This window comes from Ascaphus truei, chromosome 14 (genome assembly GCF_040206685.1).
Source record: "Ascaphus truei isolate aAscTru1 chromosome 14, aAscTru1.hap1, whole genome shotgun sequence".
In the NCBI taxonomy this organism is placed as follows: Eukaryota; Metazoa; Chordata; class Amphibia; order Anura; family Ascaphidae; genus Ascaphus; species Ascaphus truei.
In genome coordinates, this window is record NC_134496.1 from 43,773,637 (window position 1) to 43,789,025 (window position 15,389).

General features: G+C 43.6%; 1 protein-coding gene and 1 long non-coding RNA gene across 3 annotated transcripts in view; one reads left to right on the forward strand and one right to left on the reverse strand.

Moving 5' to 3' along the window:
• Window positions 1-6,055, reverse strand: part of LOC142466038 (uncharacterized) — a 183,049-nt gene extending 176,994 nt beyond the window's left edge. For both annotated transcript variants that reach the window (XR_012788034.1, XR_012788035.1), the window contains exons 1-2: window positions 5,975-6,055; window positions 5,519-5,709 (exon numbers count right to left, since the gene is read on the reverse strand). This is a non-coding gene — a long non-coding RNA (uncharacterized LOC142466038). The remainder of the gene's footprint in view (window positions 1-5,518; window positions 5,710-5,974) is intronic.
• LOC142466032 (T-kininogen 2-like) overlaps window positions 1-9,670 on the forward strand; it is a 21,260-nt gene extending 11,590 nt beyond the window's left edge. Inside the window, exons 8-10 of the mRNA XM_075570655.1 lie at window positions 4,626-4,733; window positions 6,770-6,853; window positions 7,552-9,670. Coding sequence (XP_075426770.1) covers window positions 4,626-4,733; window positions 6,770-6,853; window positions 7,552-8,265 — 906 coding nt within the window. The 3' untranslated portion in view covers window positions 8,266-9,670. The remainder of the gene's footprint in view (window positions 1-4,625; window positions 4,734-6,769; window positions 6,854-7,551) is intronic.
• The last annotated feature ends 5,719 nt before the right edge of the window (window positions 9,671-15,389 follow it).

Here is a 15,389-nt window from a genome sequence, read left to right on the forward strand (position 1 = left end):
TAGTTCACCTCCCCGGTGCGGCAGAGAACTTGGAAAGGACCCTGCCACTTCGCCAGGAGTTTACTCTCTGATGTCGGTAGTAGTAGCATCACTTGGTCCCCAGGTTGGAAGACCCTCAAGCAAGCATTTTGGTTGTACTGCCTCTCTTGACGTTCTTGAGCAGATTTGAGGTTTTCCTTAGCAAATCGACCTATCATGTCTAGGCGGTTTCTAAGGTCTATGACATACTGAAGGGTATTCTTGGAGGGGGAGGGCTCCTCCTCCCAGGATTCCTTCAGTAGGTCGAGAATACCCCGAGGTTGGCGTCCATATAGGAGCTCAAATGGGGAGAAACCTGTGGATGATTGGGGAACTTCTCGTACCGCAAACAACAGGAAAGGGAGAAGTTCATCCCAAGCTCATTTTTCAGTGGTCACAAACTTCCTAAGCATGGTTTTTAAAGTACGGTTAAACCTCTCTACCAATCCATCAGTCTGAGGATGGTAGACTGAGGTCCGGACGGATTTTACCTCCAATAACTTCAGGACATCCTGCATTAACTTTGCCATGAAATTTATTCCCTGGTCAGTTAACATTACTTGGGGAAGTCCTACCCTAGAGAACAGTTCTAACAGCCTGTGAGCAACCTGTTTGGCAGTGGCTGATCTCAGAGGGACGCCCCAGGATATCTGGTGGCATAATCTACAACAACGAGTATAAATTTATGTCCCTTCGCAGAGGGTTCTAAAGGTCCGACCAGATCTACCCCAATTCTCTCGAATGGGACGGCTACCAAGGGCAGAGGGACCAAGGGAGCCGGCTTCTGTCCTTTTTGGCTAGTTAACTGGCATTCAGGACATGTCTCACATAGTTTCATGATCTCACCATGTATGCCTGGCCAGTAAAACCGGGACGAGATGCGGTCCGTGGTCTTATCTCTGCCCAAATGACCACCCCATGGGAGAGTATGGGCTAGGGTGAACACTGTTTTAATCAACCCTTTAGGGACTAGCATCTGTCGAATGACCTCCCCTGTTTGTGTAACCTTATTCACACGATATAGGATGTCATTCAACAGTTCAAAATGTGGAAACACTCTTACACCCTGTTCATCCATTATCTTGTTGTTGACCTGTACCACCTTCTCATATTGTCTAGCCAGAGCTGGGTCTTCCCTCTGCCTCTGACGGAAGTCAGGAAGATCCAGGTCTGGCAAAATTCCCGTATCTATCTGTTCCCCACCCTGGTCATCTCCGGCCATGACCTGCAGTCCTTTGGGCTGACTAATGTTACCAAGAGTCCCAGCCTTTCTTAACCAGTCCTCTTTTTCCGCACGTCTCTGTTTACGTGTCTTTGGGGCGTGGTGTCTACGGGGGAAAATCTCTGGGGGAGAAGAAAACAAGTCTCCGGGCTCCGTAGGAGTAGGGGCCAACAATGTTTCGAAGTAGGGCCAGTCTCGGAGAAGTAGAACAGGAGCAGGTAGCCAGGGAGCAACTCCAACTAGTAGGCTAGCCTCTTGATCATTGATACGCAGTATAACGTTCGCCGTCGGGTATCTCTTTGTATCCCCATGGATACACTCGATATTCCAAGGAGAGTCATAGGAGAGTCTGTTGCTTGGAATTAGGCCCTCTAGGATCAGGGTTTTTCCAGATCCCGAGTCCAGCATGGCTTTTACTATTTTCCCCTCCAGAGATGCTGGGACTAACCACGGGTTGTGGTCCCCTCGGAGAGAAGCTGTGGCAGTGGTTCTGCCATATGAACAGTCCATCTCATCATCTCCTGAGTCCGCAAACTCGGTCGTCAGCGGAAGCTCTCGACGGGGTTCGGTGTTTGGACTTCTCTGCTGTTGGATGGGATCCTCCCTTCTGGTTGGTGGTGGTATCCTCTCCACCGGATGGGTGACTGAAGCCCAGGTTTTCGGGGAATACTGTGGGTGGTGGCCTCCCTTGAGTGATCCAATAGCCTCGGACCCGGGACGGGCGTCTCTGCGGGAGTCTGTACCAGGAACCCTCCGAGATGGGAAAGGGTCTTCCGATCGGGTTGACTGGATCTCCCGAGCTGGCAGGTTGTAGACCCCTCGATTGTCTGCTCTCCTGCCTCTGGTATCACCGGAAGCAACCGGTGTTTGCACGGACCATTCCCAGCTATCCTGTTGGGTGTCGTCGCCAAGGAAGTTTTCCACCAAGCGGACCGCTGAATCCAGGGAAAATGCAGCGTGTCTTTTACCCAGGAGCGGGAGGAGGGGGCAGTATCTGTATGAACTGCTCGAGCACAAACTGTTCAAGGATCTCTGCCTTGGTATGCTTCTCCGGTTGTATCCACCTGGTACATAAGTCTACTAAGCGGTGGGCTACGACCCGGGGTCTGTCTCTGTTTGTTTATTTGACTGTCCGGAACCGCTGATGATAGGTCTCTGGAGTAAGGCCTAGGCGATCCAGAATAGCAGCCTTTAGTTGCTGATAGTCCATGGCCTCGTCTGCTGGAAGAGCTTGATAGGCTGCCTGAGCTTCTCCTATGAGGAGTGGAGCCAGAGTCGTTACCCAGCGTTCAACTGTCCAGCCGTGGGCCGTGGCTATCCTTTCAAAAGTGAGGAGAAATGCCTCTGGGTCGTCGGTTGGCTTCATTTTGGGCAGAATCACTGGTGGGTTATTTGGAATCTCTGGTCTGCCTGGGGCTGGGCCTTCGACCAGCAGTTGGAGTAGCTTTTCCTCTCGCCGGGCCTGTTGCTCATCTTGCTGGGCTTGTCGCTCAATTTGCTGAGCTTGATGTTCTGCTTGCTTGGCCTGCCATTCTATTTGCTGGGCCTGTTGCTCAGCTTGCTTCTCTGCTAGCTGGAGCTGTTGCTCAAGGAACTGAGAAAAAAAATTCTCCATTTTGTTTTTATTCTGTGTGGCCCTTCAGATACAGGGGCCATCCAACATCCCACTTCTGACACCACCTGTGGCAGGACGGCCTGTAGCCGAGGTCAGGGAACAGTCCACACATGTAGTTTCAGGATAATGAAACCGTTCAGTGGCTTTATTTCTCCACAACATAACATAACATGCGAGTACACTGTCCCTTCAAACCAAAACAAAACCTGCTCCACATTGGGAGATCTGACTAACACACCAGGCCTATCTAGCAGGCTGGCTGGCTAGACCATAACCAAACCATAAGTGTACTTTCAGCAGTCAGAAAAAAAAATGAACAATCCTTACTTGGGTTGAAGTAGTGACTTTGGTGAATCCCTCTGGCTAACAGCTCACATAGCAGTGTTTTCTGGTTTAAGGCAGGCAGCTACTGCCAGTAACAAGATCCTTTTCTACCTTGCTGGCTATCAGGTGTCAGGTTACTTCCTGATTGCTTAGCTTCCTCCTGAGTTAACCTTCTGAGTGCTGGATGCAGCACTCAGACATATGTTTCCCAGGCATAACTGATAGGGGTTGACTTCACCCTGTCACATACGGGTTGGGAAAAGCATTAGTGTGAAAAATGGAAACGCTTTTATCTTTTGATATGTTATGAGCCCCTGCTTCAATCCAAAGCAATACAAATATATTTACAGGCAGCTTCATTACCTTAGCGGCTAACCGCTAAGGTAATGAAGGGGTTAAACACCGGTGCCCGGTTTATTGTGCATAGTCGGGGTGGGTGTAGGTAGTATTTGGCCCGTGGTGGGTGTTTAGACCTTGCGGGAGCGTTGGGGGAGTAGTTAACCCCTTCATTAGCTTAGCGGTTCTCTGTCTTCTCCCCTGCAACTTTGACTGTTTACCCCGCAGCTCCTGTTAAAATGGCCGTGCTGCTTCAAATGATGCCGCGTTGCTCTCACAACGGGACGCTACGTGATGTCACACTACGTCAAGTTGCCATGGCAATGTGACTCCGTGTGACACTGTGACATCACATAGCATCCCATTGACATGGCAATGTGGCGTCATTTGACGCCACACAGACATTTTAACAGGAGCTGCAGGGGAAACAGTCAAAGTTGCAAGGGAGAATACGGAGAATGTCGGGAGATATCGCAGCTAAGCATTTGACAGCGGACAAAATGCACTTGCCAGGCGAGTGGGCGGGTGCAGTTGTCGAGCCCTGGTGATAACATAAATGACAAACTGTGCAGTGGAGTCATGCCACATCGTTTGAGATGGCAGCAAAGCTATTAGAATAGACCCCAAAAGAATGTAATTAACGGTTTTTACCTCCACAATGACAATATATTTTCTATTCACAAAAAAATACATATTTTTGCTTTACTGGCGGTGAAGTTTTTTTTTTTTTCTGAAAACATTTACTGAAATGTTCACATGTTTTCTGAGCAGAATGCCTTTCATATGTGAAAATCCAGCACATTTTGTGGCTGCAGCTTTAAAACAAACGTGCTCCTGTTGCTCACAATACATAACTTTATAAATTACCTGCAGATTTACATGGCATGCAAGGCCTCCAGTAAGTGAAACAGAGACCTCATTTCATAAAAGTCTACGCAGCCTCAGATGCTAAGAGTGAGATTTAATTCCCAGAGTAAATGCTACAAATGAGCGAGTTTAACACAATTTAGGAGACTGTGAAGGAGATTTCATGTTAAAAACTCAAGCTTAAAATCAGTCTAATGTGATATTTTTCTCAACATCTTTCTTCTCTCATTCCTTATCTTATAGGGGCTTGGTGGAAAAATGTATGATGTGTCATTTACAATGAAAGAGACCAACTGTACTAAGTCTGTCTATGCCATATTGGAAGATGAGTGTCAGATAAGTGAAAGCAGTGTAAGTACTTGGGACTATAATAATATATCACTTATTTCAATGGCAGACAACAGTTTACTCGGTGCCCAGGACTAGCGTTTCCCACACACACACACACACACAATACCCACAATCCCACACTCCCCCAACACAAAACCACAACACCAGAAACTCCGCCCCAGCACAATACCACTCCCCACAGCACATTACCACACAACCCGCCCTCCCCCCCCCCCCCCCCCCCCCGCAGCACAACAGCACTCCCACACCCACCCCTGTTTGAACACTCCTGGTCTAACTCCTAAAATGTGATGTCATTTGTACTATTTTTTTTCATCTCTCTGTAGCACATGGAGTTTGGTGTTTATATATGTACTTTATGTGACCTTTTGCATACTAAGAAACAAAAAATATTCCGGCGCCTAGAAAATGTCCAATTAGCAGATAATAAAATCTGACCATATAGAATATCATTTTATAGAATATCCAGTCTAAATGACCTGGGAGACACCAGATGTATCTTGAAGGCTGTCTCACAATATGTAAAGATAAACACAAAAAATAATCCTAGTGTATATCTGTAGGTTAATGTTGATAAAATAGTACATACATAGACAAATAAAACATACGCTGACAGACAAATAGACTTACTACAAACAAAAAACTAAACAACACCTAATGTATAGCTAGATAACTAATTTAATAATAGTGTAAAAATACTATACAAAAAAGACAGCTGTCTCAATGACAGGGAGCGGTGATTCAAAAGATCTCATTCGGGGAGAAAAAATTGGAATCCTACTTACGACAAGCAGGATTCCAAACAGCGTTTTGGATAGGCTTTATCCTGTATGGCAGACTTCTAACGGAGGTCCGTGATGTCCCTCCAGAGTATTGGTACTGCCAGCGCATGTACCACTGCTCCGGTGCCACCTCCGCTTGTATCACTGTCTTGGCAGAGCGTCGCTCTCACGGACGCCGTGCTACATATTTAAACCTTTTGATAAATAAAATGAGATTTGTTTTTAGAAACGGCACCCATCCGATTTGTTTCCTTGTAAAATATATGATGGATTATTTGATGGTAGATGCGCAGAAGAGAGGAAGTGTCCTGAGTATGTGGATAGGAAGTTTCAAGTTGAATTATGTGCAGTCATTGTGCTCCAAATGAACGGCTGTTTTTTAGCAAATATTTTGACATGAAAGTCTTTGTTTTATTTACATAATATTGTGGTAAAAGACCGAAGTCCTCCTGACTTTACCTTAATATACTCGTTAAGAACTGTGTAGGGTCAGACTGACGTATTTCTTTGTCGGGTATTCTTGTTGTCTTTGGCTCCGTCAACGTCTGAAAAAGAGGTGTCCTAGCTCAGTCTAAAGGTTACCATGGTAACCTCAGAAGCTAGAGATTATGATAATCATGCATTTTAATGCTAGAATAAAGATATATCTTTGTTTTATTAGAGCAGAAAAAGGGGGCAAAATGCTAATATTATGAATAACCACTCTAAAGCGGTCATTCTGTTTGCAGTTGTTTAAAAAACACATTTGCAATAGATTTGAAGCAGGGGAACTGAAATGCATTAATTTCAGCTGTGGGGACCCCCTGCTTCCTGAGATACAAACCTCTGAAGGGGCTGCCAGTACCAGCCCCTACTGGGCTGCCAATATGGCTGCTGAAATGTCCCATGTCTCCTGGGCCAATAAGAAGCTTTGACATCATCCCTTGCAGGTTCCTATTGGCCCAAGTGATGTAGGACCTTTAAACAGAAGAGAGATACCGTCAGCAACTTAGGGAGTCCCCGGAGCTGAAATTAATGTGGTTCAGTTCTAGAGAACTCCTGCTTCCCAGCTCAAAGAAGAAAACTCCTTTACCATCACAATGTGTGTCTGGCCTGGCAGCGAACTTGTATACAGGTATCACTAGCTGCAATAGTCAATATGGCCACAATAACTCATATGGAGAAAGAGTTGGGGATTGCTTGAATGTTGCATGTGGCATAAAATACCATTCATACAGCTAAAACGTGTTATTTTCATTGTTCCCTTTATTTTAGAGTACTTTCGACTGTAATGTCAAATTTAATGTTACAAACAAGGCGATTAAAGTCCACTCAGTTCCCCAATGCTATCCAGTAATGGTAAATACCTTCTTTTCCTACTTTTGTTCCTTCATTTTAGTTCCTTTCAAACGTATGACTAAGCAAAGGAATGAGGATATCAAACTGTAATAAGCCATTTATTGTTTATATTTTGGTAACAATGTTTTCAATCTGCATTCCCAATTTGTAACATGTAGCCTGAGCTGCAGTAAGGTGAGAGTATCGCTTTCTAGCATTTTATTGGAGATGTGTTGATATTTTTGCAATTTTAGAGAATATAAAAACCACAGTAAGAAATATGTTTTTTTCTAGGGGCCGATATAAAAGCTTAGGGAAGAAAGGCCCAACATCCCTAAAGTCACATTGTCAAAAACAGAGACATTTGCAGTTTTTAGAGAAGGAAATAGCAGCGATTTTAATGGTCCCAGCAAAACAGAAACAGAAAACTACTCAAGGATTTCACAAAGAAGTATGTGATCGGAAAGAAAAAGCAAACAAATGACAATTAAAAATTTAGATTGGCAGGTGGGGACTGCACCTTTGATGTAAAAACAGTTTTAATTTAATTGTAAAGAGGACATGTTACATTTCGGTTAGAACTCATCTTACATTTGTTCCAATGTATACCATGGGCACTACGTGAAATAAATTGTTTAAATATTCATATTTGAATCATTATAGTCATAATATACATGTGCAATAAAAAAGTAATTGTGTATTTCATTTTCTTATTCTAGTCCCCTGAAGACAGCATAAGGGGACTTTCACCTTTCCGCTTGGTTTTAGAAGAACCCTTTCTTCTTGCCAAACCTGACCGTCTGCAATTGCGATCCAGAGGACAAGGGCATGGTCCTAATCATAAAGAAGAACACACACATAGGAAAAAGGATAAAAAAGAGAAAAGAAACAAAAAACACAAAGGATGCAAAAAACATAATCATAAAAAATGTGACTCGTCTGAAGAATCTAAAGAAGATGACAGAAATAAAACAGAAGTAACAGTCAAACCTATAGTGCATGAAATCCCGCAGGTGCCTAAGACAACTTCGCAAACAGCTGAGGTGTTAGTGACACCACAACAGTCACAGAATTCCGGTCATGTTCTTGGGGAATCAGCTACTCCATCCTTACAGGGGCCCCAAGGTCCTCCATTATTCCCCCATATTCCAACAGTGACAGAGGATAATGGTAATGTTCCAAATATTCATGAGGATGTTTTGATGGACCTACCAGAGGCACCAAAATGTCCTGGGAAACCTTGGAAACCAATAATATTGTACCCAATGTTGCCAGCACTTCCAACTCTTCAACCACTTACGTTAGAAGACCTGCAGATTGCTACTGAGGATATAACAACTCCAGCAGCTCTAGGAACAGAAAAGAGAGGCTCTGCCACCCCACCCCAATCTCTGCTTTTTAGCGATGAAGACCTACTTTTAGCTATTCAGTAAGCCTCGATAAGTGCCCAATAAAGGCTTTCATCAGCATTTTTTTTTTCAATCGCCAGTCGAGCCGCGATAAGCCACTTGTAGGCAGGTTCTCACATTCGTGCAATTCTAGGAGCCTTGAGTAGGTTATCCAGACTCCAACATGGCGATTTCCTCTCAAAATCCTCCTGCCAGAAAAAGTTGGCGTGATGGTGGTGAGAACCTGCCGATAAGGCGTCGAGAGAAGACTTTGAAAAAAATGCATTTTTCTGCATCAGATTCATGCGGGGGTCTCCGGACCTGATAGCCATTAATATCATGAATTCCATGCAATAAAAATGCATTTACAGGCAACTTAATTAACTTAGCGGCTAACCGATAAGGCAATGAAGGGGTTAACTACCAGTGCCATCTTTATTTTGGGTAGCAGGGGTGGGTGAAGGTGTCATTTGGCCCTTGGTGGGTGTTTAGGTCTTCCGGGCGGGGGGGGGGGCGGCTTGTGGAGTTAACCCCTTAATTACCATAGCAGTTAATACCACTAAGGTAATGAAGGGGATAACCTCTCCCGCTACCCACCAGTTAGGTATAAACACCCACAAGGTCCAAATGCCACCTTCACCCACCCCTGCTACCCAAAATAAATATTTTCAAACACAACAACCCTACTACCATCTCCTCTACCCCCAACACCCCCTTTCCCCTCCCGCCCCCCCCCCCCCACTATACACGTACAGTAATGGGCAAAATTACTATAATCCACATATGGATAATAGTACATTTGCCCATTATAAAATCAAACATTAGCCAGCCAGCATAAATAAAGTAAATAAACCTTTCTACTTACCCCTGCTATCATGAAGGGCGTCCTCGTCAGCATACTGCAGGTCCACGTCCTCCGATGCCAGCAAGAATACAAGAAAAAAATACAATATAATGTCCCCTATCCCATTAATTACTATAGCAGCTATTAACCGCTAAGGTGATTAATGGTAATGCCGGATTTAGCCTTTTGAGGGGCGATCTTCATGCCGCCGGCTATTCGCCAGTTTTGGGAATTTTGCTATCACTGGTAATCGAGGCTTTCTGAATACCGTGATAGCAACGCTCAAAAAACTGGCGGATTAAAGGGCAGGGCGATTTTTTTTTTCTCATAAAGGCTACTAACATAGGCCCCATAGTGTGGTATGAAAGTGTCAGTACTTAATTCAAAGGTTTAAGTTGTAAATTTGATATAAAAACATGACAATATATTCGCATAATTTTAATTTCCTTAAAAAAAAAAATAGCGATAGATTATGAGACAATTTAAAATGTTAGATAAATATTGATTGAAATATCTGCACACTGATGTATCGTCTTTGTATCTTACCATAATAAAATGTTCCTAATGGTGGTACATAAAATAAAATGAATGCTTGATTTATTTTCATTGGCTTCCCTCCTGTGGTCCTTTCCTGTTTTGTGGTTCACAAAGGTGTCTACCAAGACCAGCACGTTGCTGTTGAGGCCGCCTCCTTACCTGTCGCCCCCTTCCTCCTTCTGAACCTCCACGGATGTCGCCAATGTGACGTCGTACTGCGTCACGTTGCCATGGTAACGCGCAGGCATGACGTCATTTGACACTGCGACTTCACATTGCCATGGCAACGAGACTCTGTGATGTCTGTGGCGTCATTTGACGCTGTGGTTCAGAAGGAGAAGCAGGGCGGCAGGTAATTAGGCGGCCACAACAGATGAAAGGACTTCCCGATAGGTCCGAGAGGGCCGCAAAAGTATATAGGGGGGCGGACATTTTTGCCGCCCCCACATTTTGCCGCCCTAGGCCCGGGCCTAATGAGAAATCCGCCACTGACCAAGACAGAGCACGGGCATTATTCAATGTGTATCCATCTGCGATATACACATATACTGTACGAAGAGCAACAGGATCACTCCTTTTTAGGTAGAATCCACCAATAGCAATGACGTTTTTTTAATTGAAAAAAAGTACCTATTTTGATGGCAGAAAACATGTTTTTACGGTTCTGTCATTCACTACAAGCAGTGATTAATACAAGATTGTAGTAAAAATAATAGCAGATCAGGACATAGGAACAGGAGAAGACTCCTCTATCATTCTGTCATCAGTGACATCGCGATCACTCTAGTCCTGGGCCCCAGGAAATCGGATGTGGCCCTGGTCACGTGATCGCGAGTGTCGGATGGGGCTGGGGTACTCTGGTGTCGTGGTCCCTCCAGCACTCAAAGGGTTAAACTATGCTGATCAGGGCACTATTGTATGGATACTCCCACTGATTTCAATATTAGCTTCCGTGCTATCGGTCCTATCGAAGTTTCAGGAATAACCGGAACATAATGCCCTGAACTTGTTAGTGAATCCCGCTTTTGGCTTCACTTTGTAACGGCCGAGCTAAAATTTTCCAATCGGTCGCAAAAACGCGCTGCTTAGTGCATAGCTCCCTGTGTGAGATAAGAACTCTGTGTGAGATAAGAACTCTGTGTGAGATAAGAACTGTGTGAGAGATAAGAACTGTGTGAGAGATAAGAACTGTGTGAGAGATAAGAACTGTGTGAGAGAGAAGAACTGTGTGGGAGATAAAAGCTGTGTGTGAGGAATAAAAAAAAACTGTGAGGAAACAAAAACTCTGTGAGATAAAAACTCTGAGAAAAAAAAACTCTGTGTGAGTAAGAGATAAATCTATGTGATAAATAGAATTTACTGTTTGTAACACATACGTCCGAATAGGTCACAAATTAAACCAGTCACATATTGGGGAAATAACCGCTACTAAATAGGAAAAAGAAGGAAGTGGCATTAATGGAGGCACAAACTGCCTATTATACCAGGGGAGCACAAACTTTTTGAGCTGCGCCCCCCCCCCCTTCCCCCTGCTTGCTCCCCCTCACTTTCGCGCCCCCTTCACCTTGTATAGAGGCGACAAATGACGTAGAGGGGTTACATGATGTCACGTGACCCAGTTGCCATGGAGACGGACGCGTGACATCACTCCGCATGACACTGCGGCGTCATTTAACGCTGCATTGTCATGGCAGCGCGTCTTAGCAGCTCTGCAGATCCCCGGTAAGAGAGTTGCAGAGGCCACACGCGATCCCCTGGGAATTTAATTTAAATGCCTCGAGGAAGAGCGTGAGACCGCACCCCCCCCAAAAAATACAGCACCCCCCTTTGCGCACCGCTGTATTATACCAATAACCAATCTAATAGCAGAGGGCAGCAGAGATATAATTATAACAGACAAGGGAGATATAATACATCAAGAGGGAGAGGAGACAGAAATTGGGACCAAGCACCAAAAAATAATCACCCGAAGATATGTTACAGTTGCAGGAAGCCAGTTCATTTTGCCAGAGAATGCAGAGCCCCCAGAACTTACAACGGCCAGTCAGATCAAGGGTTTAACCCAAACTATACTAATCAACAATGACCGACAGGTTATCCTTGTGTCCCTGTTGATGCGGGACCTTTTATTACATGTAATGTGGGAGGGAAGAACATTTTAAACCATCAACTTCCCCAGGGGTGGGAAATAAAAATCCAATTACCTGCCCACTGACAGTCCAGATAGGTCCTCTTACAGAACACACGTTTCTAATGAGCCCCACATACCCTGTAAAACTTTTGGGAACAGATTTATTATGTAAATTAGGCTGTATAATTTATTGTACCCCCAGATAGTGTATCCTGAGGTGCCCTTCCAAAACCGGGATCAGGCAGAGGCCACCGTACATCTATCACATTGGGATATGGAATTAGACCCCATTGTTATGGTATTAACTGAGCAGTTAGAGAGTGAACTCCTACCCTCCACTTAATGGGCCTCAGATTCTACGGATGTAGGACTGATCCGTTCAGCAACTCCAGTCTTAGTACATTTAAAATCTGATACTAATCTTCCCAGGGTATCGCAATACCCTCTAAGTAAGGAATCCCAGGAAGGTATACGGACCATTATAGAAGGATTACTAAAGGGGTGGGGAAGGACTAATACTTCCTACTATTAGCCCCTGTAATACACCAATTGTACCTGTTAAAAAACCATCAGCACTAGGAAAACCGTCCTGTAGATTTGTATAGGATTTCCGTGCTATTAACTCTACCGTAATGCCAATTTTTCCTGTAGTACCAAATCGAGCAACCATTTTATCCTTTCTACCCAAGCAGATACTTATTTGACTGTAATTAACGGTAGCTTTATAAATGTCTATGTAGCCACAATATCGGATGACTCCGTCTCTGTTCCTATTGATCTATTACAATTTTACAAAGATGCATCTCAGGAGGAAAAAGATGCCGGGCTCCATTTGGAGCGGCTGTATCAGCAACTGGTGAATGGACAGGTCCACAAGGTTTACCTGTCCTCCCATCAGCACTTTTACCTTATATTGTTCGCCTGGCACATGGAATGTCCCATGATGGGGAAAAAAAGAAGGGATTATGAGATTTATCCAGAAACAAATGATATGCCCCAGGTTTAGCATCAGTAGCAGCTCACTACTGCTCACACTGTCACATATATGTCAACAAAACAACGTAGGTAAAACTGTTTAACCAACTTCCATGCAACACCCACCTTGCTCGTGGGGACCATTTGTTAATATACAGATGGATTTTAAAGAATTACCTAAATGTCTACATTATCACTATGTATTGGTGATACTTTCTACCTTTTTCAGGTTGTGTAGAAACGTACCCCATGTGCTAAAGCAGATTCACACATGGTTGGGAAACGATTAGTGCAAGAATTTTTTTTCCTGATATGGTTTACCCCATCATATATGCTCTAATAGGGGTACCCATTTCACAGGACAGTTGGTACAGGATATATCCAAGGCTTTGGGTATACCATATCATTTGCATTGCTCACATCACCCTCAGAGTGCAGGGGCGGTGGAGCGTGTAAATGGTACACTCAAGAATAAAATCGCTAAAATATCAGCTGAGACGGGATTAAAATGGCAAGATGCATTGCCATTAGGTTTGATGTCTATACGTAGTACTCCAGCACGAAAGCATAAATTAACACCATATGAAATTCTGATGGGGTGACCAATGGCCACAGGGATTACAAAAGAATTATTAATAAAGGATCAGGTAATCCAGGATGAGACAAAAACAAAATATTGTATGTCACTAATGAAAACTTTGCAGTCTATCCACACACAGGTCAAAGCTGTACAGCCAACAAAAGAATCTTCTAAGACCCATTGTCTGGAAGCTGGAGATTGGATCCTTGTAAAGAATTTGTAAAAGAAAACAGCACTGCAGCAAAGTGGAGGGGCCCCTATCAGATCTTGTTGAGCACAAACACTGCAGTAAAAGTTGTTGAACTTACTTCATGGATCCACGTAACATATTGCAAAGTTGTTCCAGCACCAAGCATAAAGTACTAAGTACTATGTGTCTTTGATACCACAGGGTACCCCGATATCCCGCATATATACAACTGTGCTCAATATTATTAAATTACCAATTCAGCAACAGAAAGACTTCGGCGAATATAAACCGCTTATTACAGGAGTTGTATGTGCTTTCGCTGCCATTATATTAATTATTCTGTGTCTATACTAGATGTTTTACTATACTAAGATAATATGTTTTGATATTGCTTTTAGTTATTGTAACCAGTCCAGCAGTGTATTCAGCAGGATAGAATGTACTATTATCTTTAGCCCATAACACTGCTCTTTGGTCACTAATATATTTTGCAGAATAGAATGGCTTTAGATTATTTACTAGAAGCCAAAGGTGTAGTTAGTTCCATAGTGGGAGAAGAATGCTGTACCTACAGTATGTGCCTGATTCTTCTCATAATATCTGCACATCAGTTTCAGCCATTAAAACAGCAGTTCAGGAATTGGAGGATAATTTAACTGTTCCCGAGGACTGGGATATTTTTGGTAACTTGAGGAGCCAAGATTCTGCGAGGACTTATACTTATTGTAGTGGTTTTTGTACTAATGTATGTCTGTGTCTTACTCTTCAGCGCTGCAATTGCAAGATCCTGCTCCATGTCGACCTCCTCTTTGGCATACCCACTCCAAGAAGACCCAGAATTATGTCCCCTGAAGAAATCCAGATACAGTCGGAGCACTGCCAAATGCTCGAGAAAAGAAAGGCTGAAGATGTGGAAAAGTGTAGGATGCAAACCACCTACACTCAATGGACTAAACCGCTGAATGAATTTTGTGTTATGCATTTCTCATTGGACTGATATCGAAAAGCATCAAAGAAGGGACTGTCGATATTGGGGTGATTAGGAGGGGGCACTGAGAGAGAGTTGGACAAAATGGAGTCAGGATTGTTGTATTTTGTATTGCACTGTTTAGGGGACATGAGATGTGCACGAGTGCAGGGTTACTGCAGTGGGAAGATAAGTGTCTTATCCGAAAATGGCTAATCACAAGTTTCTCTTTTTAGAAATAGGGTGTTACAAATTAGGAAAATCTACAAGTCATGATCACAAGTTGTTTTTGTGTATTTTGCAAGTAATTTGCTATTTTGGTATTATCAGCATTATTGGTATTTTTTCTATTCTCTGCGCCACCCATGTATTATTGCTGATAATATTGCTTGTAGCAATGTAACCACCCATATTTTCTGTATATAAGCTCTGTGCAGAAATTACCAAACTAGAGCCATTTATTGTTACAGCTATAGATGCCGCCCCGTCCCATTGACACGCTCGCAAATGTCCTCTAGCAGGACAAGATTTGTCTCCTGCTTGCATGCATGTGACGTCACTGCGCACGAGCGCCAGCGCACCAGCTCCGCGCCTCCCTTCACCCTGGACGCAGCCTTCCGCGTGGGAACTGGGCAGTCGCACCCTGAAATGTTGCCTGCTTTTGACTTCGCTATGCCTGTTTTCCTCACATGACATGCTGTGACCTTTTTTTTTGTTGGCACTACATATTTTTGGCTCTAGATTGGAGATCTGTTACTTGTTGATCCTATTTAGCAATGTTTCTTGTATTTTGAATTATATTTGTCATTGTGATATTTGTCATATTGGTCATATATGACATGCAGGCATATATTGAAGTTTTTTTGGTGAAGGTACCTGTCTACACAAAACTGCTCGCTGTTTTTATTGTATAAATTTACAGTTGTAATTAACTTCTGTATTTCT